Source organism: Gigantopelta aegis, chromosome 3 (genome assembly GCF_016097555.1).
Source record: "Gigantopelta aegis isolate Gae_Host chromosome 3, Gae_host_genome, whole genome shotgun sequence".
NCBI classification, from domain to species: domain Eukaryota; kingdom Metazoa; phylum Mollusca; class Gastropoda; order Neomphalida; family Peltospiridae; genus Gigantopelta; species Gigantopelta aegis.
The window spans coordinates 34,675,353-34,700,597 of NC_054701.1; the positions used below are offsets into that span (position 1 = coordinate 34,675,353).

Sequence of the window (25,245 nt, forward strand, 5' to 3'; positions counted from 1 at the left end):
TATTTTAATTATGGGAACAACATTGACCTATTGCTAAAGGGGGTAGTACTAAACCAAATAACTTCCGGCTGGGTCAAAGTTCGAGGTGCACCGAACTTTTGATAGAGAAGTGAACACCACAAGTCCTGTGATTGGTTATAAATGTGAGTGTGTTCGTTGTAAAAAATAATAGTTTCATCTGGGTAAAAAAAAAAGTGCAATTTTATTTCATCTAGTACCAATGTGTCAAGTAGCCTTGTGCTTGAAACATGTATGGGGTACCTGTAAAAAAAAGTACTCGAATTTTGTGCGAAACTAGGGTAGTCATAGACGCTACCCGTTATCTCAGAAACGAGCAGCTTGACCCCCAGTTTTTTCTGATTCACTTTAAGTGTAAGGGGTGGTAGTATTTATATCCGTGGCGTTTATGTCGGTTGATACGTTGCAGGTAGGAGTTTTAGCCACATATGTTACTATTGTCGTCTATGGGATTTGATTTGGTAGTATACACCCTAAAGGGATTGGGCATTCATTCAACAACTACTATATTCATTGTGCCATATGCATGTAGTATGTATTCGATCTGTAATTTAAACACAGTAGCGATCCAGCTAGGACTGGTTTAATGTGTATAAAACCGGATACGAGTTACTTGTGTGTACCCGTAATTGCGTAATCTCGCTGACGTGCCGAATACTTTAACACAGGTGTATAGAGTCGGACAGTCAATAGGAGGCCATCCCAGATACATACACACACACACACACACACACATATATATACACACACATAAACATACACACATACACACACACATATATACACCCACACACGTGCACGCACACATACCCATACACATGAACACACACACAGACAGACAGAGACAGACAGACATATACAGAGAGAGAGAGCGCGCGCGCGCGCGCGCGAGAGAGAGAGAGAGAGAGAGAGAGAGAGGGGGGGACAAACAAACAGACAAACAAACATGCATGTTTACTTACATACATCATACATACATACATACATACATACATACATACATATATACATAGATACATATAATATTATATTATATACATACATGCTTACTTACATACATCGATTCATACATACATACATACATACATACATACATACATACATAGCTCAGAACGTATTGTGGCATGTCTGCAAGTTGCGGGCGATTATGTGTCCCACGTTCGAGTCTCAGCAACAGCATGAGACAATTTGTGAAGCCAGAAAGGATTTAATTATCCCCTGCGCCAGTGCGTTAATATCTATAAATGTAATAGTCAAACCCTACATACATATAATATATAGATATTCATACATCAATACAAGCATACATGTACATACATTCATAAACAAACACACATTCAAAGATAAAAAAAAATCCCCCACACCCACCCCAACCCCAATAGGTAGCTACCCCATCTTCAAATATTCTTCATATGAAGCAATTTTCGACTGGTCAGCAATAGTATAGGGTAGTGTAATAATATCCTGTATCCATTCTCGTTCATTGGGTTAATATAACCTGCTTCCTCACAATGGGTTCATAAAATATACACATAGCTCTGTCCCGCGGCATACCTGTATCTATTGAAGGCGATTAACCAATCAAAATGTCCTGCGCTATTGTTGCTGTCAGACACGGTTGACGTGCGTTGAGCCTTCCTCGTATCATCGACACAGCAGTTGTTTTTCCAGGAAACTAGTAGTCCCCTTTTTGACCTACATGTCTATACGGAGTTTCCCAGTTTTATTAACAAGATGGCGAACATCGGGGTGTTGTTTTCTTTTCCTTAACCTTGCGTATGTGACAACAAATGGCGAATACTTCGAATCGAGTTATCCAAATATGTGACAATATCGCGATTTATCGAAGTATATGACACCGACGGAGATGGCAAATACGCGAGGACAACAGTGGAGCGGGTTAATCGAAGACCTGCCACCGTCTATTCTGGACACCCGTGTTCGTGACTTCCCGATGTCGGTGATAGACAAGTTAGGGTTGATGCTGTATAACGATGGGAGAGGGGAGGCGGGCAACTGGGAGGGGCTCGCGGAGGAGTTGGGGGTGACGACGAACGCTGAACTAGAGGAGATTCGACGGCGGGCCCACGTGGAGCAGAAGTTCCCAGGCTGTCGTCTGCTGTGCGACTGGATGGCGGGAGACGGTAAAACTGTCTACGTCTTACTGCAGGCCTTGAAGGCCCAGAACAGACAGGACTGTTTGGAGTACCTCATTCAGAAATGTTATGGTGAGGATTTTGTTTTTCTTTCTCTTTTTATTTTAACCATAAAAAAACAAGGAATGAATGCATAGGCGTCCGGGCTCTCAAGTTTGCCCGAATCTAGATACCAACATTTATTCATATTAGCATTACTACCAAACAGCTATATAGGGTTGCAAACTAATCACTACGCATTTTTACATGGATTACAGCTAATTTTGAGGGTAGAATGGTGGAAATACATGGTAAAAAGGCACATTTTATCCGAATATCTGTATCAATTTTGCCCGAATTTGAGCTTTTGCCCTGTTTCGTACGCATATGAATGGATGAATGACATGCGAAAATAAGTGAGTGAATAAATGAATGAATGAATGAATATGAATGAATGAATGTTTTAAAAATATATCAGTTATTAGGTATCAAACAAAGGTAAGCATACAAAAAAAACCTCAATGTAAACAATAATATAAAAATGCAGCAATTAAAACTAAAACACAGTGTAAGGAGATGTGAACATGAAAACAATATAAAAGAATTATTAACCATCCTTGAAACCCGCTGTCAACTCGCGGCAACTTTGTTATTTGATTAGCAACACAAGTAAATTTATATGTGCACTTTTTGACAGTCAGGACCTCTGAGTAACTATCATTTTAATAGGTATTAAGCAATGTTCTATGGGGGGAAATGATATATGTGTATGTATCAGAGCTTCTGGATTATGGTAGCCCCACTTCCATGGCTAGTGATATTCTATGTTGGGCTAGTAAATAACTATCATAGCCATGCCCGACGGCTAGTGAATTTGTTTTTGGATCAGATGTTGCAGTTATGTCTATTTTGTAAATATGAATATCCTGCCCTCACCCCAACTCCCCCCCCCCCATTGTGTATTTTCACTCTATATCTCCCCTTTAGGTGACATATTCAATTATTACTATTACTTAATAAAATTGTAATAACTTTAAGTAATGCAGGGCTAGTGAATATTTAATCGTGGCTAGTAAATTTTTAATATCACTGATCCCATGGCTAGTGCAGTTTATAAACATTCTAGAAGCCGTGTGTGTGTGTGTGTGTGTGTGTGTGTGTGTGTGTGTGTGTGTGTGTGTGTGTGTGTGTGTGTGTGTGTGTGTGTGTGTGTGTGTGTGTGTGTGTGTGTGTGTGTGTGTGTGTGTGTGTGTGTGTCTGTGTGTGTGTGTACCCCGGGTCTGTTATCCACTTTCAACATCAGTACAAAGAAATCGTTGGTCTTGTGTTTCGCCTTTGATCGTCGGGTTTTGTTTTTCTTTCAATGTTTTCATGTTCATTTCAGTATCAATTTTGAAATACACAGGGGTCGAAAATATAGTTTTACCCTCACGACAAATTAAGAGATACAAACTAGTTGCTTTAGTTCACAGTATTATTCCTGGTTGTTTCTCAGTAAGTAGTTCAAACCTGGCCATAATAGATTAATATCTAGTATTGCGTCCATAATGCATTGCAGCTCGTGTGTCATCTAGCTGTGGTCTATACTAAGTTTGATGCATCATTCTACTCGATAATAATATAAACTAAAGGTCTTTGGCATCAGATTTAGAAAATAATGTGGTTTTTTGACGCAGTAGCTGGCGACCATTTGGATGTCCACAATTCCTCTTTTATTACATAATTCTTTCTCTAGCTGTGGTCAAAGTACAGCTAGAGGACACTCGAGCTGAATTCACTATATCTCCACAAAGGTTCAGTTGTCTACATGATTTGTGCTAGCCTAATGCTGCATTTTCCTAACAAAATACTGCAGAAAATAGGTTCTGACTAAACTGTTCACAAGTTACCTTTATGCTTGGGATTTCCTAGAGTATATGAATCAGTTTTGGAGGAATTTTGTTTTGTTTGTTTTCTTTCTTGTTTAACGACACTACTAGAGCACATTGATTAATTAATCATCGGCTATTGGATGTCAAACATTTTGTAATTCTGACATATAGTCATCAGAGGAAACCCGCTACATTTTTCCTTATGCAGCAAGGGATCTTTTATATGCACTTTCCCAACACATAGAAAAGCACATACCACGGCCTTTGATCAGTGGTGGTGCACTAGTTGGAACGCGAAAAAAAACCAATCAGTTGAATGGATCCGCCGAGGTGGTTCGATCCTGCAAAGCAGGCACCTCAAGCGAGCACTCAACCGACTGAGCTAATTCCCGACACACACATACACACATACACACACAAACACAAACACACACACACACACACACACACACACACACACACACACACACACACACACACACACACACACTTTGGAAAGAGTACACCCCCAGTACCCTTACATTAATAGGAGAACATATATTTTTAATATGTTCCTCTTTATGGCAGTCCTCCTCTTTGTGGCAGTCAAAAGGACGTATTGTCCAGTAAAGGAGCTCCACGTGAGTGGCTGTCCTCCCATTAATAGACGAGACAATAGATAGACATTCATGGAATTTTGTGAAATGCCCATTCGACTCTGCATTGTGCAGAGTAAGGAAGGAAGGAAATTGTTTATTTAACGACGCACTCAAAACATTTTATTGACGATTATATGGCGTCGGACATGATTAAGGACCACACAGATATTGAGGGAAGAAACGCGCTGTCGCCACTTCATCGACTACTCTTTTCGATTAGCAGCAAGGGATCTTTTATATGCACCATCCCATAGACAGGATAGCACATGCCACGGCCTTTAATGTACCAGTCGTGGTGCACTGGCTGGAGCGAGAAATAGCCCAATGGGCACACTGACGGGAATCGATCCCAAACCGACCGCGCATCAAGCGAGCGCTTTACCACTGGGCTACGTCTCGCCCTGCATTGTACAGAGATACGGTCGTGATCACTGATTATAACGGTTTTGTCGTTCACATTTATGACCAGCCAGGGGCGTGTACCACCTCATATTAATTAGCCAGGTATAAATATCATTTACGGTTTGTGAAACTGATTATCACAGGTACACTATTGATTATTCGAGGTACGGTGCCAGGTGATGCATGTTCGGTTTACACGGTGACTCATCTTATCGATCACCGTCAACATAACTGTGTCATGACGAATCTGTTAGCGTGTAGTGCAAGAAAATTGATTTTAACCTACTGAGTCATAAACTATGCTATGACTTACAGTCCTCGTTGAAGCTATTAGCATCAATATGATAAATATTGCATCTCTATCTTAAAAATGTCGTGTCCTAATGTAAAATGCACACACAATTATAGCTTTTAAAGGAACCGTTTTCCGTTGTAACTTTCTTCTTACAATAATTTCGTATATATATATATGCTTTTTTTCAAACAGCTAAACAAAACAATACATGCAACTGGGTCAGGGGGAATCCCGAATGCATTTATTGACGCAATGTTCTATATTTTAAACTTTTAATGGGTTTTATTATTCAGGATCCGTGCCGGTTGCTTTATATATTATGCTACCTTGAATTCATCTGATCATAAAGATAACTGGCTGAATTATTGAAGCCTGGTTTTTCTTAAACGCAGGTGTTTAAGCAAATGTCGTAGTTAAATGCCCTAGGTGTTTATACAGACATATGTATATCTATGAATGTACAGTGAAACCTCTCAAAATCGGACACTCTTTAAACTGGAATTCCCTCAAAACCGGACATTTTTCATGGTCCCTTTTTAAATATCTGTACAGAAGAGAACCTCTCTAAACCGGATACCCCTTAAAACAGGAATTTTTACTTGGTCCCCAGGGTGTCCGGTTTAGAGGAGTTTCGCTGTATTACTATACCATGCTAAGGTGTATTCCCGCATGTCAACGTCGGTTTCCGAGTTTACAACGAGGATCATTAACACAATTAACACAAAATGTGAAAACTCAAAATTTGGTGTAAAACTGAAAATGTGTGCAATATGTTCACAATACTTTTCACGTGCAAACCGCATACGTTGGACGCATAAAAGGCACAGATTGATTGTTGGATAAGTCTGTGTGAAACAATGCCACGACTCAGCAATGATCAGATCAAAGGGAGCAAACATTAGGAATGCTGATTGGTGGAATTTCGCAACAAAGGGTAGCTAGGAATTTTCAAGTGCACCCTTCAACACGTTTAAGGTTGAATGAGCGACTGGAAGTGTTCGTAACTGTCCTCGACCAGGCCAACTTCCTCTTACAATAGACCTCTTTCACATTCCCATTGCGCATGTGCGCGAAGAGTACCGTCCCTTGCCGAATTGGACGGTATCGATGCTATATACATATTGGGGGGGGGGGGGGGGGGGGGGGGGGGGCATAATCGACAGTTGTAATGAGCGCCGTGAGCAGTTTCGAAAGGAGCTGTGAATCTCTAGCGACTAACGTACATATTTCGTATAAGATGTTAAATTGGCTGCGAAAAACGGTCTACTAAAGTTTACATCGGAATGGTTTAAGACCAAAAGCAGTGAAACATTAACTTAGACGAAGTCTCTGGAGCCGCCTGTCAAAGGTATTTTAATATCGCAAAATTAAAAGATTCATACAATAAAATTAACTTTTGTGGAATGTGTTTGCTACTTTTAATAAATTAGAATTATAGTTAAATATTCACACGGATTTCCAGTGATGTTTAATTCTCCACATGTATCAGTATTTAAAATTTAATAAAATATGCCTCCCCTTCCTCCTAAAAAATCCAACAAAACCCCTAACTCACAGAGACCTTTATCACAGCTCTATTTTCCCCTTATCGTTTCATTAAAAAAGACAGTCGTACAACTACTAATCAATGTTACATGTCTATCCACAAATTATTTAATTATGTATTTATTTACTTATTTATTTACTTATTTATTTATTTATCTTATTTTATTTATTATTTTATTTTATTTTATTTTCACTATCATTTATATCAGATACATACAATTTCACTTGAAATAATGTCTGATATTTACGAAGTTTTAAATCATATATGAGCCGTCACACGCGAAAACCTACAACTTAGCATGACGCCAGAAACCGAATAAACGCGGCTCAAAGTTTGACGTCACATATAAACGCGGAAGTAAAAGTTAACATGCTGTTTGCGTTGTTTGTTTTGAAGAATTTAGAAGATGACATCTTCTTTACATGAATATCAGTTTAAAGTAAACATATATCTGTATGTAAAATAGTATTTGGTTACTATTTTGTATTTTGTACCTAAGAACATTGGTCGAGATCGTTAGCGATACCATCAGTACTTTGATACACATTTACAAGCATAGGGAGAAGTCTCTATATCGATATATATATATATATATATATATATATATACATACATATATATACAACCCTTGCCAAACAATGAGATGACGCCGGTTACTCTCGAGAATAATACACGAACTTTTGTTGCGAAATATACGTTAAGAAGTTGCATTAAGTTGTGGTATGCATGTAAAATGGCCTGAGAAGTCGGAGGAGGGACTATAGCCCTACTTTTATAAACCCGGTTTAAAATATGACTTTTGCCCCCCCCCCCCCCCCCCCCCCCCCAACCTGCACTAACTAGACTGCGTCCTTCCTATACAGATTGTACCCCCTCCCCTTCCCCAACTCCAGATATCGTTCCTACGGGCTTGATTCTAATATTTTATATACTATAGCTCAAATTTTATATGTATCATTTAATTTTATTCCAAATACCGAACAAAATTTTAAATACCTTGCTGAAAAGAAATCCCGACAAGAATCCTGAATGTATTTATCTGTATAATGCTTTATAAATATTTAAATCATGTTAAATACAATAAATATCTGCATATATACACGCGCGCACACATTAATATTATTTCAGCCCATATCCGATATTTATTGCGTACGAATCCGAACCGATGGTTTGTCGGGCCTTAACATCCAAATATTTTTTATTTCGTGATCCGCGATAAGCAATAATTCACAAATGTCTCCAATAAGTCTTGTTGGATGTCGACAGAATGTTCGGGTTCCCTACTGATAGAATAATTAATCATGGAGATGTTCATATTCCTATTGCGTGGCCTCCCATTGTTTATGGCCCCCAACTTGTCCACAGGTCTATTTTTTCGAGATCTCGCGTGAGTTCGCGGTTTGCGTCCTCGAGTTACCCCGCAACGGGCACATGCGCAGTGGAATGTGGTCTATTCAGAGACAAGACAGACAGGTGAGGAGAAATCATCAACGTAACCGCTTCTTGTCAGCTGCAACAACAGGAAGAAACACGACAGGACGTCATAGGAGGCAAATAAATCCAATTACAGTAAATCAACGTCTCGGACAAATTGGAATGAGATATCGCATCCATACAATTGATGGTTTATCCGTATCTGTCTGTCTTGTCTCTGAGTTGTAACCGGAGGTTGGCCTGATCGAGGACGGTCGCGAACACTTCCAGTCAGATTATATCGCTCATTCAACCTTGAACTTGTTGAAGGGTCACGTGAAATATTCTAGCTACCAATTATTGCGAAATTCCACCAATCAGTATTCCTAACTCCAAGCAATCATTGCTGAGTCGTGGCATTGTTTCTCACAGACTTATCCAACAATCAATCTGTACCTGTTATGCGTTCAGCGTATACGGTTTTCACATGTAAAGATCCTTGTTATAAATTCAGAAACCTACGTTGACATGCAGGAATACACCTTAGCATGTTATAGTAATATATTCATAGATATGCAATATATATATATATATATTAAAACCAAATTGCGTTTTCAAAGTATGTCAGTATATATATATATATATATATATATATATATATATATATATATATATATATATATATATATATATATATACACACGTGTGTGTATGTGTGTGTGTATGTGTATATGGGTATGTATGTATGTATGTGTGTGTATGTATGTGTGTGTATGTATATATGTATGTATGTATGTATGTATGTATGCATGTAAGTATATATATATATATATATATATATATATATATATATATATATATATATCTTTATGTACTCAAAAAAACTTAAGGGTTGTTTCTCTTTCCAGTCAGTGCTTTACAACTGGTGTAACAACACCATGGTATGTAGTGTTTGTGGGGTGGTAGATATAAAATATCTGTGCTGCTAATCGGGAAGAGTTCCCCAATGCGTGAGACGGCGTGTTTCCCCTCTCCTCAGCGTTGTCCTTAAACAGTCAATAAACATTTGTTGAGTGTGTCGTTAAATGAAACAGTTTTTTCCTTTTTCCTTCTTCGAAGTCGTTCTTTTATTACATGTCTTCACTCAATATATTTACACTTAAATATTGAAATTAAAACGGATTGCGAATCTGAGGTGGGTTGCTATGCATTCGAAAAAGTTTGTTTTGTTTAACGACACCACTAGAGCGTATTGATTAATTATTCATCGGCTATTGGATGTCAAACATTTGGTAATTCAGACCCGCTACAATTTTCCTGATGCAGCAAGGGATCTTTTGTATGCACTTTCTCACAGACAGGAAAGCACATACCACGGCCTTTGACCGACTGTGGTGCACTGAAAAAACACAATTAGTTGAATGGATCCACTGAGGTGTTTCGATCCTGCGACGCAAACACCCCAGGCGAGCGCTCAACCGATTGAGCTAAATCCCGCCCCTAAGCAATCGACTAATCCCATGTACTTAAATATTGAACATAAAACGGATTGCTATGGATTTTAATAACCCCGTGTCGTTATTTTATTACATGGCTTCACACTTCCGGCAGACAGACATTTTACGTGCCCCTATCCACGAAGGTTCAGGCACGCCCACCACGGATTTAGCCTCTGACTTCGCCAGTGACTAACTCCGGAGCAGGGGGGGGGGGGGGGGTAAGTTTGAGGTGGGCGGAATTTGGAAAAAAGCGATTTAGTAAGGTCAACGCGAGCGCGGACCAAATAGCAGACACTTCGCAAACTTGAAGTACACCGAGTGGGAGCCGTGCTCTGATTGGCTGAATTTCGATTCCTCGGTGAAGCCTGTATTTTACCTAAGTCTACAAAGAGTAACTGCATCCAAAAACATGTCCGGACTCTAAAATTTAACCCAAAATAGTTAAGACTGCTCAGCCAAAAGGTTTTTAAGGTGATTTTGAGCAATTGAACGGGCGCAAAAGTAAAATGCGTTAGACTACTTATAAAAAAATAAACATAAGAATTTTGAACTGCTTCGAAAACGTTTAAAGTCTAACTAGCCCAATAAAGGAGGTTGGTACCTGTCCTAGTAAAGGTTGGCGTCTAGGGGGATCCGATGTAGTCGGTGGTCTCAAGATGCTGGAGGAACTGCCGGTAATCGGAGTCTGCTACGGTCTTGGTGATTGGACGGTAGTGTGGACCCGCGACGGTTTTGAGGACTCGATGTAATGTCGGGTTGTCCATCTCCGATAGCAGCAGTCCTTGGTTGAATCTTCCGTTCCGGCGGATGGTTACGCATACAGCGCTTTGTCCCTCCCGCATCTTGAGTCGGTGCACAGCGAATTCCCCCTCGTTACGTCCATCTGGCAGAGGTTGGTAGGCCTGTTCTTTTGGGTGGCTCATCAGTTGACGTGCCTCCGTCAGGTTCGTCTTAACCAGCTGTTGGTATCGCTGTTGGAGACGGCCGGCCTGCAGTGACCACTGCTCCACTGGTTTTGTCCCCGGCTGCGGCGGTTGAGAGGGGCGACTTGGCCTGGCTGGAGTGGCATTCGGAGGAGTGGTCGCCTTCCTCTTCACAACAGATCCTTTCCGGGCCTGCGCCTCAACGGGTGTCGACGACTGGATCGGCGACACAACCGGAGGCGCTTGAGTAGGTTCAGGTGCAGGTGGCCGGTTGAACGGAGTGTCACAGATGGCTGTGTCCAATTCAATTCGTCCTCTTCCTGAGGGTCAGAAGCCGAGACAGCCGGGGCCGGAACCTCTTCCATCCTGGTCTTCTTCCTCGGTTGAGTGGCGTTGGGCGGTCTAACAGAAGGAGTCGCCGCCGGCGGTTTAGCCACCGGTTTTGACCCCACCCCCCCACCCCCTGCGCCGCCGCTGGCGCACGTCTCCTCTTCCTCCACCTTCCTTTCTTCTGAATACGATCTCCGTACACCAAGGTCACGGTTGCCCGTGACCCGGTGTACGAGACTCGATATTCCAAGAGAGCTCCGTAAGGAGCGATAAGCCCCCCCCCCCCCCCCAGATGGGGAGGTAAACGCATAGCACAGTCAATCACGTCTGTTTCTAACGGCTGCATGACTTGGAATGCAAGAATCGACACTTCCGGCTTCTGTGGTGAAGTGGTTACGCCATCGGACCTAAGGCTGTTAGGTATTGGGTTCGCATCCGGGTACCGGTTCCCACCCAGAGCGAGTTTTTAACAACTCAGTGGGTAGGTGTAAAGCCACTACACCGACTTCCATTTATTTAACCGCTAACCCTCTGACCTGGACAGACATGTGGGGCAGAACGTAGCCCAGTGGTAAAGCGCACGGCTGATGTGCGGTTGGTCTAGGATCGATCTCAGTCGGTGGGCCCATTGGGCTATTTCTCATTCCAGCCAGTGCACCACGACTGGTATATCAAAGGTCGTGGTATGTGCTATCCTGTCTGTGGGATGGTGCATATAAAAGATCCCTTGCTACTAATGGACAAATTTAGCGGGTTTCCTCAAAATTACCATGTTTGACATCCAATAGCTGATGATTAAAAAATAATTGTGCTCTAGTGGTGTTGTTAAACAAACCAAACTTCTGGACAGACAGTCCAAATCTGGCTGAGGTATGTGCCTAGGACAGCGTTTTTGAACCTTAATTGGATATAAGCACGAAAATAAATATAAACAAACAACACTCTATAGATTTACACTAAAATATCAAGTTTGAGCCGGGTCGCTACTGATTAAAATAATTAAAATATTGCGTCTATTATAGGACTTCAGACCATGGACGTGAACGTTAAGATCAGGTTTGAGCCAGGTCGCTACTGATTGAAACAATTAAAATCTTGCGTTCTTCTATTACAGGAATTAACTCCATGGATCCATCTGTACGTTAAGATCGCCTTCGAGATGGGTCGCTACTGACTGAAATAATTAAAATCTCGCGTTTTTCTATTACAGGGCTTCACTCCATGGACCTGCACGTTAAGATCGAGTTCGACATGGGTCGCTACGAGTTCAAATCCGTGTCAACCGAAATGAATGCTAGTCTCGCCTCGAGCCTCGAGAACATTCTCCATCACCTTCCCAACTACGTCATCACCGGACCAGACGCGTCCATTGGGTGGAACACCCCGGCGCGACAGCTCAAGGTACTTGGACAGAGAAAGGATGGGTGAACAACCGTCACATGTACTAAAATTTTAGTTCTGTACACTTTACACTTTGCACTTTCACTAACCACTAACTGTCCGTCCTGGACACAGTCCAGATAGCCGAATTGTGTGCCCAGGATAGCGTGCTTGAATCTTCATTGGATATAAACATGAAAATACGTATAAACAAAAACAACAACAATACTTTACACACACAAATATGCAGTAGCAAGTGATGTCAACACACAGTTGCAGCATCTGTTCGTAACATGTATATATATATATACTCTTCAAAAGAAGAAACGCAAAACCACATTGTCGTAACATTTGGAGAATTGATTTAATTATTGAATGGTGAGTCCGATAATTACCAAATGTTGCAGGATTGTTCACAATTCACTCTAGTCCATTGTGAGTAAGTGATAGGACACACCACCAAGGTCAAGGTCATCTGGAGTCAATACCGGGTGTGGCCTCCGCGTGTGTTGACAACTGCCTGGCACCGCCTGCCCATTGAAGCAACCAGAGTACGGATGACGTCCCGGGGGATGGTGGCCCACTCGGCCTGCAAGGCTGCTGCCAGCTCGGGCAGGGTCTGGGGCTGTGGTTGTCGCTGTCGGAGGCGTCGGTCCAACTCGTCCCATAGATGTTCAATTGGGTTCAAATCCGGTGATATCGATGGCCAAGGAAGGACATTAATGTTCTTGTTCTGTAGGAAAACCGTTGTGAGACGTGCTGTGTGAGGCCTGGCGTTGTCATGTTGGAACACTGCGTTGGCGTTGGCCATAACTGGAACGATGTGTGGCCGGAGGATCTGGTCAATGTAGCCCTGTGCATTCAGGTTGCCCTGCACGTGGACCAGGTCAGTTCTGCCAGTGTGTGAGATGGCTGCCCACACCATGACACTACCCCCGCCGAATCTGTCCACTTCCTGCACGCAGTTTGCCGCATAACGTTCACCACGACGCCTATACACGCGACATCTTCCATCATGACGTCGGAGCAGAAATCGGGACTCGTCACTGAACCACACCTGTCTCCATCGCAGTTGAGGCCATTGTCGATGAATCTGGCACCACTGCAGTCGGAGTCGACGGTGTTGTGGTGTTAAGATGACACCTCGAACTGGACGTCTGGCACGAATTCCTACCTCACGTAGGCGGTTCCGTACGGTCTGGTCGGATATCCTGCGCAAACCTGGTATTGCTGCGGCTGTGGAGGTGGCAGTAGTCAATCGTTCCCGAAGGTGGCGTACCCGGATGTAGCGGTCCTGCCCGGGGGTAGTGACCCGTGGTCGACCGGATCTAGGGAGGTCACGTGTTGATCCATGTTGCTGGTAACGGTCCCACAGTCTGGAGATGGTGCCGTTCTGGATCCGCCTGCGTCTAGTCGGCCGATGGCATTGTTTCTCTGCGGTTCACTGAGACGTGGCATGTCCTGGATTGTCAACTGTCGGCCAGATACAGAGGCCAGGCAAACGAACACCCTGCACTTTTATACTGTCGGTGTTCATGTTGCACGTGCAGACAACGCACGTGCAGTGGTGACATGGTTTGCACGTGGCTGCGTTTTTGCGAATATTCACATTTTGGAACTTTATTGTACAGTAGCTGCGTTTTATCGAATGTAACCGTGGGAATGTGTTTGGGACATGCAATGACCTTATATTCACAAAGCATGAACCGGTAGGAAACATAAAATCGGAGTTATAACCCATTTGTACCCTTTTGCGTTTCTTTTTTTGAAGAGTATATATATATATAGGTTTAATATTCCGTCATACCATTTGGTATTTGATATAACTGAAAAACCCCACAACAACAAATGGAATATGCACAACATGTCTGTCCGTACATCCGTTTATCCGTGGCGTCTTTCTGTCTACATGTAAGTACATTAACATCGTTATCATCATTGTAAAGATTGCGTGGCCGTCGACGTTGTTGTTGTTGTTGGTAATGATGGTAGTATTAATAGGATCAATGTCAATAACAGTAGCAGCATTTTAGTAGTAACGGTGGTGGCAGTGCTGGTGGTGGTGGCAGTGCTGGTCGTGGTGATACTGCTGGTGGTGGTGGCAGTGCTGGTGGTGGTGGTACTGCTGGTGATGGTGGTACTGCTGGTGGTGGTGGTACTGCTGGTGGTGGTGGCAGTGCTGGTGGTGGTGGCAGTGCTGGTGGTGATGATACTGCTGGTGGTGGTGGCAGTGCTGGTGGTGGTGATACTGCTGGTGGTGGTGGCAGTGCTGGTGGTGGTGATACTGCTGGTGGTGGTGGCAGTGCTGGTGGTGGTGGCAGTGCTGGTGGTGGTGATACTGCTGGTGGTGGTGGCAGTGCTGGTGGTGGTGGTACTGCTGGTGATGGTGGTACTGCTGGTGGTGGTGGTACTGCTGGTGGTGGTGGCAGTGCTGGTGGTGGTGCCAGTGCTGGTGGTGGTGATACTGCTGGTGGTGGTGGTGGCAGTGCTGGTGGTGGTGATACTGCTGGTGGTGGTGGCAGTGCTGGTGGTGGTGATACTGCTGGTGGTGGTGGCAGTGCTGGTGGTGGTGATACTGCTGGTGGTGGTGGCAGTGCTGGTGGTGGTGATACTGCTGGTGATGGTGGCAGTGCTGGTGGTGGTGATACTGCTGGTGGTGGTGGCAGTGCTGGTGGTGGTGATACTGCTGGTGGTGGTGGCAGTGCTGGTGGCGGTGGCAGTGCTGGTGGTGGTGGCAGTGCTGGTGGTGGTGATACTGCTGGTGGTGGTGGCAGTACTGGTGGTGGTGGTACTGCTGGTGATGGTGGTACTGCTGGTGGTGGTGGTACTGCTGGTGGTGGTGGCAGTGCTGGTGGTGGTGGCAGTGCTGGTGGTGGTGATACTGCTGGTGGTGGTGGCAGTGCTGGTGGTGGTGGTACTGCTGGTGGTGGTGGTGGTACTGCTGGTGGTGGTGGTACTGCTGGTGGTGGTGATACTGCTGGTGGTGGTGGTGGTACTGCTGGTGGTGGTGGTACTGCTGGTGGTGGTGGTACTGCTGGTGGTGGTGGTACTGCTGGTGATGGTGGCAGTGCTGGTGGTGGTGGTACTGCTGGTGGTGGTGGTGGTGGTACTGCTGGTGATGGTGGCAGTGCTGGTGGTGGTGGTACTGCTGGTGGTGGTGGCAGTGCTGGTGATGGTGGTACTGCTGGTGGTGGTGGCAGTGCTGGTGGTGGTGGTACTGCTGGTGGTGGTGGTGGTGGTGGTACTGCTGGTGATGATGGCAGTGCTGGTGATGGTGGTACTGCTGGTGGTGGTGGCAGTGCTGGTGATGGTGGTACTGCTGGTGATGGTGGCAGTGCTGGTGGTGGTGGTACTGCTGGTGGTGGTGGCAGTGCTGGTGATGGTGGTACTGCTGGTGGTGGTGGCAGTGCTGGTGGTGGTGGTACTGCTGGTGGTGGTGGTACTGCTGGTGATGGTGGCAGTGCTGGTGATGGTGGTACTGCTGGTGGTGGTGGCAGTGCTGGTGATGGTGGTACTGCTGGTGATGGTGGCAGTGCTGGTGGTGGTGGTACTGCTGGTGGTGGTGGTGGTACTGCTGGTGGTGGTGGTACTGCTGGTGGTGGTGGCAGTGCTGGTGGTGGTGATACTGCTGGTGGTGGTGATACTGCTGGTGGTGGTGGCAGTGCTGGTGGTGGTGGCAGTGCTGGTGGTGGCAATGCTGGTGGTGGTGGCAGTGCTGGTGGTGGTGATACTGCTGGTGGTGGTGGCAGTGCTGGTGGTGGTGGTACTGCTGGTGGTGGTGGCAGTGCTGGTGGTGGTGGTACTGCTGGTGGTGGTGGTAGTGCTGGTGGTGGTGGTACTGCTGGTGGTGGTGGCAGTGCTGGTGGTGGTGGTACTGCTGGTGGTGGTGGCAGTGCTGGTGGTGGTGGTAGTGCTGGTGGTGGTGGTACTGCTGGTGGTGGTGGTACTGCTGGTGGTGGTGGTACTGCTGGTGGTGGTGGCAGTGCTGGTGGTGGTGATACTGCTGGTGGTGGTGGCAGTGCTGGTGGTGGTGATACTGCTGGTGGTGGTGGCAGTGCTGGTGGTGGTGGTACTGCTGGTGGTGGTGGTACTACTGGTGGTGGTGGCAGTGCTGGTGGTGGTGGTACTGCTGGTGGTGGTGGCAGTGCTGGTGGTGGTGATACTGCTGGTGGTGGTGGCAGTGCTGGTGGTGGTGGTACTGCTGGTGGTGGTGGCAGTGCTGGTGGTGGTGGTACTGCTGGTGGTGGTGGCAGTGCTGGTGGTGGTGGTACTGCTGGTGGTGGTGGCAGTGCTGGTGGTGGTGGTACTGCTGGTGGTGGTGGCAGTGCTGGTGGTGGTGGTAGTGCTGGTGGTGGCAGTGCTGGTGGTGGTGGTACTGCTGGTGGTGGTGGCAGTGCTGGTGGTGGTGGCAGTGCTGGTGGTGGTGGCAGTGCTGGTGGTGGTGGTACTGCTGGTGGTGGTGGTAGTGCTGGTGGTGGTGGTACTGCTGGTGGTGGTGGCAGTGCTGGTGGTGGTTGTACTGCTGGTGGTCGTAGCAGCAGTAGCAGCTAGTAGTAGTAGCAGTAGCAGTAGTAAGAGTAGTAGTAGTAGTAGTAGTGGTGGTGGTGGTGGTGGAGGTGACGGTGGTGACGGTGGTGGTGGTAGCAGCAGCAGTATTATTAGTCGATGGTGCGGGTGTGGGGGTGGGGTGGGTGTAGTAGTAGTTGTTGTTGTTTTTGTTGTTGTTTTGTTATTGTAGCTGCAGTAGTAATTGTTATAATATGTGGTGCTAATTAAATAGTTTGTTTTTTGTTGTTGTTGTTGTTGTTTGTTATTGTAGCTGCAGTAGTAATTGTTATCAAATGTGGTGCTAATTAAATAGTGTGTTGTTTTTCTTCAGGGTAAACAGCTTTCGCTGAAGAAAGTTGAAGCGACCGATGTCACCAGACACACCGTGTACGGCAGACACACACAACACGTCGGCGTGCCCACGTCCACGTCGTACCTGACGTCAAGCCAGGTAGTGGACCTGAACCGACTGGACCAGAGACTCTCAGAACACCGTCTGGACAACCTGAAGGGACACGACCAGACGGCGTGCGAGGTGGTCTTCAACATCCCCGTGTCAGGCCACACTGTGGTGGACAACACTCACCCAAAGGCATCAGTAAGTCAACCAACCCAAACCTAATAGGACTGTCCAGAGTTTGATGCAGTCGGCCGGCCTCGGTAGTATTAGTGGTTAAGCCATCGGACATAAATCAGACTGGTAGGTACTGGGTTCGCATGCCAGTACCGGTTCCCACCCAGAGTGAATTTTAACGACTCGGTGGGTAGGTGTAAAGCCACAACACCGACTCCTCTTTCACGGACCACTAACAACTAACCCTCGGGCCTGGACCCATATTCACAAAATATCGTAAGCCTAGTTTTACACGTAAACGTAAATCTACGACTGAAGAGCTATTCACGAAACAACGAAAACGTAAGATACGTGTAAAGTTGGACGTAAATATAAAGAGTGCCTCCAATTACAACTAACGCAGCACGTAAGTCGTGTTCATATGATAAATCAAGCACGATCGCCGTTAATTACTATTATTTACGAAAACTGGCAGCAGTTCCAATAACTGAAGCAGTTTGCGATGGAGAATGCCCACGGATTTAACATATTTTTGTTGGTGATCGAACGGATGTTTTCGACTCGGCCAATTTCTCCTGAGTTATCTTTTCCTTTTTAAGAAATGTCCTCAAGTTCGTACCAAAACGCGGATCCCCACCAATACCAAAATGCGATGTTATTGTTAGCAGACGACAAACAAAATTGCGTTTTGCGCATTTGTTATTTACCCTATAGCCATCGTTTCTAATGTGTTTTTATTAATTACTCCAGTGAGAGTGTTAAATCGTAGATTTACGTCCAACTAAGTTACGTTTACATTTACGACCGTCTTTGAGAATAAGGTGCTTCTTGCACGTAAACGTAAATCTACGGCAGACGTAAGTGCTGGTCGTAGACGTAAATTTACACCTTTTTGTGAATATGGGTCCTGGTGCTTATAAAACTGAGTCTGAGACGGTAATGTCATGACAACGCCATACAAATTGTATGCGTGTGACGTGTTAAGAAATTGAGTCTGGACTCTTAAAAGTTTTATCAGCACGGGCCCTGGAGCCTTTTTAAAAGACTGACATTACATATATATATATATATATATATATATAGAGAGAGAGAGAGAGAGAGAGAGAGAGAGAGAGAGAGAGAGAGAGAGAGAGAGAGAGAGAGAGAGAGAGAGAGAGAGAGAGAGAGAGAGAGAGAGAGAGACAGAGAGAGAGACAGACAGAGAGAGACAGAGACAGAGAGAGAGAGAGACAGAGAGAGAGACAGAGAGAGAGACAGAGATTGAAAGGAATATAAGGGATCACATAAATACTAAAAGCAATCCATGGTGTGAGAAGGTGTTCGTATTACTGGCAGTTAATTCAACACTACAGACATTCAATCCCACGTCACTACTTTGTATGAAATATGCCAGTAATAAATTAAATGTGGTCTATAATTTTATTTCCTGTTTTTCTTTAAGCACTGTAGTTGTATGTAGTTGTATGCGTTTAAGACGAGCACATGCAAGAAGTCGCTATAATGCAACTTTGACATAGCACCTCTAAGGCTGTTAAAAGCTGGGTTCGTATCCCAGTACCAGCTCGAACCTAACGAGAGTGTTAACGATTCAGTAAGGAGATGTAAGATCACTAAAATAATACACTAACTATTAGCAGGTGCATAAATAAAGTGCATAAAAGTATTTTGTTATCTTTCATTGTTATTTTCATCGAATGAACCATGGAATATAACAATCAAACATAAAAATATATGAGGATATTTGTTTTTCAAACTGCTATTTTTGTCTTCAAAGTATTTAATTTTATTGCTGTATCTCTGGATTATGTTCTTTTTGCTATGTGACTATTTTTATGTAATAATTATTAACTATTGAATTGTTGTTGTTTTTTCTGCCATTATAAAACCGATGATATTTATATAACAACATATTGTCTTTCAGGCTCCTCCAAGCTCTGTTTCCTATAATAATTTATCAGGATGCAAACATGAAATACCATCAACCGCTTGTGTAGCATCATTCATTAATCACACCACACCAAAACATCCATTTGTTTCAAACAGTTCTACGACGCCAATGCACAAATGTTCAAACAGTCTTACGACACTGAAACCAGTCTTTGCTGATCCTAGCGTCTCTCCACAATGGCCATCTCTTCCGATGGACGAATCTTTTCTCGATCACGTGAATCAACGCACGCAACAGACCGTGGTGAAAGGAGTAGAAGGACATCTTGTTACAGGCGATACGTCGTTAAAACAGCTGGTTTCGAGACCTGCATACAGCGTGGTGCCGAAACATAACCCAATATGCATCAAGGAACATTTTATGACAAACAATCCAGTGACTGGACCCATGTCTGTGCAACAGTTTCTAGCCAAAAACACTACGTATGCCAAACCATCAACACAGCTAGGACAACCTCCTCATCCTGTGATTTCATCCAAACCGACTGTCCCAATGCCAACAGTTGTTACTCATTCTAAGATGACTGGCTCATCTTCCACTAAACCCGCGTGTCACGATTTCAATCGTTCAGACTGTTGCAATGCAAACAGGTGCACATCAGGTCCGTCTTCTGTTGCTAATATCAACCCAGTTCTTGGATCTCAGTCAACGACGGCCTCGTTGATGACGTGTGCGACAAAAACCACACCGACCACGGCATGCACCTTCGCTCATTCGCCAGCGTACATTGGTTTGGACCACCCTGTGATTTCAGTGACTGCCAGACGATGTGTGCCGCCTTCTGAGGAACATAATCCAGGACAGGATAGAGCTGCACCACCAGCAGGACCAGGTGCTATGGTCGGTTACCCTCATCGTGGTCCAGGTTCCAGTGTATCATCCTCGCCAGTGTACTATAATCTGGTGGAGGAAAACATCGTGAAAACAAATCCCAGACCGTGTACGTATAACAAGCGTCCAGATGGGTATGTGGAGTTGAGTGATGATCCTCAAATCACTGGTATGGAGGTGTCTGAATCCACGGATAAAAACTCGGAGAGTGCGAACAAGGTTTCTGAATGCATCATTCAAAAGAGTGCTGATGGCTACTTCGGTTTTGCTGATATCGGTGACAACACTGGTCCTCAGAAAGCATCTCAATCCGACCCATCACGCAGTGCAACCAGTAGCGATTTAAATAATTCGGAAAGTGGGGTATCATCCATGGAGTGTGAAAACGCCGAGGCTGCCTCTGGGTTAGTTAAATCAGCGTCTGCCCCTCTGAAGATTTGTGAATCTTCTGATGGGTATTTCGGCTTTGCTGGAAACTCGGAATCGCCGATGGAATCGGATCACTGCCTGTTTGCTATGGAGGTAAGCCAGTCTGATTCTGCCTTAACAAACCGCGACCACGACAGATGCATAGGTACTGATGTGGAGAATCATTCCACACAGCAACCTGCTAGCAGTTATACCAGAGTGCAGTGCGCATCCCCTTACAGCAACAAAAAGGTCACATGGCAGTTAACGTACTCCAGCATAGCCAACGAAAACGACGAAGAGGAGGATGCGGATTATTTGGACATGAATGGACAAGCGTTGGCTGTAGCTAGAACACGACAAGGAAACGGTGGATCCCTCTTTGCCATGCATTCCACCGGATCTCTTGACAGTCAGATGATGGAATCGCAGTACGAGTATACTTATATTAAGTTTGACGAGGATCACCCAGTAAAACCGAGATCCATGTCGCTGCCACAACCAAGTCCCCCTCTTCCCATGGAAAGGACGAGGTGCATGTCCTCATCACCGATTGCTGGAGGCAGGCCTAATGCAGTTGATAACGACAAGATTCCAGGGTGGTGTCCAGATGAAAACGAGTCCACGGTATGAGATGCTAACCACTATTTTATTATAGTCCGTCCTATCCTCCTACAAACAAAATGTGGGTTTTTTTGTAAATCATTTCAGTTTGATTTGACGATAGAAGAAAAGTAAAAGTGTTTTGGAAATAACAATAGACTACTATTTTTGTGTATAATTTAGAAAACAATCGTCTCAGAAATAAATAACTTGTAGTAAATTCATAGTATGCGAAAAGGCGTTCCCCGTGGGAAGGGCTATAGTTACTTTAATTTTACTTTAATTTTATATTTTACTTTATATGTGGCCCAAAGTATTGAATGAGTATGACCAGAATGAACACCTACCTTCTTGACTGGACTTTGTTTTAATCTCAGCTTCTTGGGTTTTGGGGGAATGTTTCGTTCTTTTTTTCGTTCTTACCGGTTTGTGGTCTGACACCTCAGAACCTTTCATAGATTAGTTAACTTGAGGTTTAGCCAAGCATACTTATTGCATTACATCTTTTGATGCCAGTGAGTGTTCTGCACCTCACTGAGTCTTGAAGAAATCTGCATTATTAAGACGAAACATCGAGGTTTACATTTCTAATTTCCTTGTGGATGATTTTAAGACAAAGACGTTTGGTTTAATTTTATAGTAATTGACGATATCAAGTTCAGGTTCAGTCGCGTTGTTCTGGAAACATACAGTTCAGCGGCCTGAACTGCCTTTTAAAGACCGATGTTTTGTTAGTATTTTGTGTGTTCTTTAATGCCATATGGTTAAAGGGACATAATCGTTTTTTGACAAAACCATATTATATTTTCATGGATGTAAATCTGAGGTTAACAGCCCAGATATCTGAAATGTGTGTCCAGGACAGCGTGTCTGAACCTTAATGGGATATAAGTACGAAAATAAGTTGAAATGAAATGATAGACTTTCACTTCGGTTTAACTTCGAATATGTACCTTTAACACCCAATAAATCATAAGTCTGCAGTGGGCGTGTGTATGTCTAAACCAGGTCTACACTTAGCGGGGTGGGTGTTGTGTGGTGGGATAAGTTATCTCACAGACAACGACGAAAAAGTGACATTTTAAAGATTAAAAGAACTTCTATATTGTTGTTACAGATAGAAGAAACTATGAGCAAGTTCAAGAACGAAGATGGTAACTTTATCGTGTGGCTCAGGGCAAAACCCAAGAAGTTCGTTATATCTGTGAGGTAAAACCAAATGAAGTTTAAACTTTAAAGTCACCAAACTCTAGTCTCAGCCCATGAAAATGAGCACTAAAGTTTTAATAATCTACAAACATGCAACACATCTGGTTAAGATTATAACAGAAAGAAGCTAAGGTCTGTGATGTTTAAATGGGAAATACAGTCTTAAAAATAACTACGGCTTGTTTCGATAACCATTTAATTATTTCTCAGACGAACGTGCGTTTTAGAATTATGAAAAATGCTTTCGGGGTATTATAAAAACCTGGATGACCAGAACCACTTCAGGTGTACGAAAATGAATATTCTAAATAATAAACTGTAAGTACTTCTAATTTAAATGTTTTAAAAAACAGCTTTAAAAGTGAAAAATATGCTGTAGTGTTTAAAAACTAGGGTCTGTCACTTTAATTTGTAACTACGCCATAGATTAATTCATCATCGACTATTGGATATCAATCATTTAACAATTCTGACACGTAGTCTTCAGAGGATACCCTTTAATATGTTAATTTTGGGTGGAAGACCTGGTTGACCGAGTGGTTAATGTCGTGTGCTGTCAAATGACATGCGAATCGGTGCCGTAGGTTCGAATCCTGTCAATTGACACTTTATTTTATAAATATATTCATTTTCCCACAGACAATTATATAAGTCGTGTGTGACGGATAAAACAACAGCGCCCTCTCCGCCACCACAACCACTACCAGTGTTTCGTCCTAGAACACACAAACAAGACAAGAATAGATTATTTGTATTTTTGAAAAGGCTACAGAGCACATATGTGCAACATTATTGAGCTGTCGGTAGCAAGCAAGGGTTGGTTCTGATGCTATTGAATTTGCAAATGTCCCGTAGGATTAAGGCCAATTTGAAAATGTTGCGTACTTTCTTAAATGTAATTTTGACGCATAATCTAGAATGGTTTGTCAAAATTGAAAATGGAGCTAATTGGTTGATTTGACTTAGATGATCGAAAGGTAGCTCCTTGACCAAATAGTAACAATGTGGAGATCTTTATATTGACGGGGACGGGACGTAAGTCACTGATAAAGCGTTCGCTTAATACGCGGTCGGTCTGGGATCATTTTTCGTCAGTGGGCATATTGGATTATATCTCGTTCCACCCACTGCATCACGACTGGTATATCATAATCAAAGGCCTTGGCATGTGCTATCCTGTCTGTGGGTTGTGCATATAAAAGATCCCTTGCTCTCCTAATGGAGAAATGAAGCAAGTTTCCTCTCTAAGACTATAATATCAAAATTACCATATGCTTGACATCAAGTAGCCGATGATTAGTAAATCAATGTAATGTCAATGTAAATCACTTATTATTTTGTTTAATTCCAAGAAAACGTGAAATACCTCCAACTGCAAACACAATTTTGGTTGAACATTTATCTTTTGCAGTTAAATGTTGTGTTGAAATTCGGTAATAAACAAAACAATGTTTAACTTATGTATTGACCTTTTCGTTTCTGATTTCAATTGCAGCCACCTTCGAGAGATCAGACACTACTGCATCCACGAAAAGAACATCAACAACCAGGTACACTACTACATTTTCAAGTCTGGCAAAGAGTCGCCGGATCTGAAAGAGCTGATAAGCCACTACCAGAGAGAGGGGCTCAAGGGCCCAGATCCAATGCTGACTGGCAGTAGGGGCAAGAGGTGGCAGCAGTTTTCACACATCAAGCTGAAAACCCCTCTGAAGGTGAAAAGGGTCACCACTGTTGTGAGAAAAGACAAGTAGAGAGGTCACCATGACAAAGACATATACTTTTTCAGTATATAATTTATTTGTGTAAATTATTTTATATTAAACATATGTGCTGTTATAATAAGATTGTGGCTATACGGCAACCCCTGTAATTGCCCACGGCAATCAGCAATTCTCTGCGGCATTCGGCAATTCTCCACGACACGTTTTTACCTTGGGACTATATTGTAGGTGTTGTTGTTGTTGTTGTTGTTTTTTCAATGGTATGTTTTTTCAATGGCATGTTTTTTGTCGTGTACATTTTCTTAATTGCAGGGTTTGTACAGATGATAAGTAATTGAATACACATGTTACTGTATATGTTCTGAAGTCTAATTCACAGAGCTAATGCAGGCTCTCTTAAAATACACCGAGTCATCCTTGCAAGGTGTTTGGGTTTTTTTTTATGCGAGATCATTAATTTGCGAGAGTTTAGTGAATAAGGCCTCTGTTACATTAACATTTTAATACATACACATACGCACGCTCACACACACGCACGCTCGCACACGCACAAGCGCACGCATACAAGCTCATACACTCACACACACACACACGTACACGCACCGTGTCAAAACACACGTACACGCACTCTGTCAAATCAAGCAATATACGAGATCGAATACTTCTCTAGCTATATACAGATGTTCAATACATCCACATCCACACGTACATATCCCCTACACAGAAATACACATACATGCACACATACATACATACATACACATACACACACACACACATACACTAACACACACACCACACGCGCGCACACATACATACATACATACATACACTAACACACCTACACACACGCATACATACATACATACACTGACGCGCGCGCGCGCACACACACACGCATACATACACTGACACACATCTACACACACGCGCGCGCGCACACACACACA

The 25,245-nt window shown here is 43.7% G+C and overlaps 1 protein-coding gene across 3 annotated transcripts; it reads left to right on the top strand.

Annotated features, from left to right (window-relative positions):
• The first annotated feature begins 1,606 nt into the window (after positions 1-1,606).
• LOC121367931 lies at positions 1,607-24,715 on the top strand. Of its 3 annotated transcripts, none has more exons than XM_041492386.1 (6): positions 1,612-2,246; positions 12,281-12,471; positions 17,330-17,596; positions 19,494-21,386; positions 22,480-22,571; positions 24,067-24,715. In XM_041492386.1, the coding sequence occupies exons 1-6, from the start codon at positions 1,871-1,873 to the stop codon at positions 24,323-24,325; spliced, it is 3,078 nt and encodes a 1,025-aa protein (XP_041348320.1). In that variant the 5' UTR covers positions 1,612-1,870; the 3' UTR covers positions 24,326-24,715. The 3 variants fall into 3 exon arrangements, with proteins under 3 accessions (XP_041348321.1, XP_041348320.1, XP_041348322.1); XM_041492388.1 differs by having other exon boundaries at positions 2,109-2,246; positions 12,281-12,511; XM_041492387.1 differs by lacking the exon at positions 22,480-22,571 and having other exon boundaries at positions 1,607-2,246.
• The last annotated feature ends 530 nt before the right edge of the window (positions 24,716-25,245 follow it).

Bases quoted from the DNA above. Each gene is read 5' to 3' on its own strand.
- LOC121367931 (XM_041492386.1), top strand. From the start codon at position 1,871: ATGACACCGACGGAGATGGCAAATACGCGAGGACAACAGTGGAGCGGG. The intron at 2,247-12,280 runs GTGAGGATTTTG...TTTCTATTACAG, and splicing joins CCTCATTCAGAAATGTTATG to GGCTTCACTCCATGGACCTG. The intron at 12,472-17,329 runs GTACTTGGACAG...GTTTTTCTTCAG, and splicing joins CCCCGGCGCGACAGCTCAAG to GGTAAACAGCTTTCGCTGAA.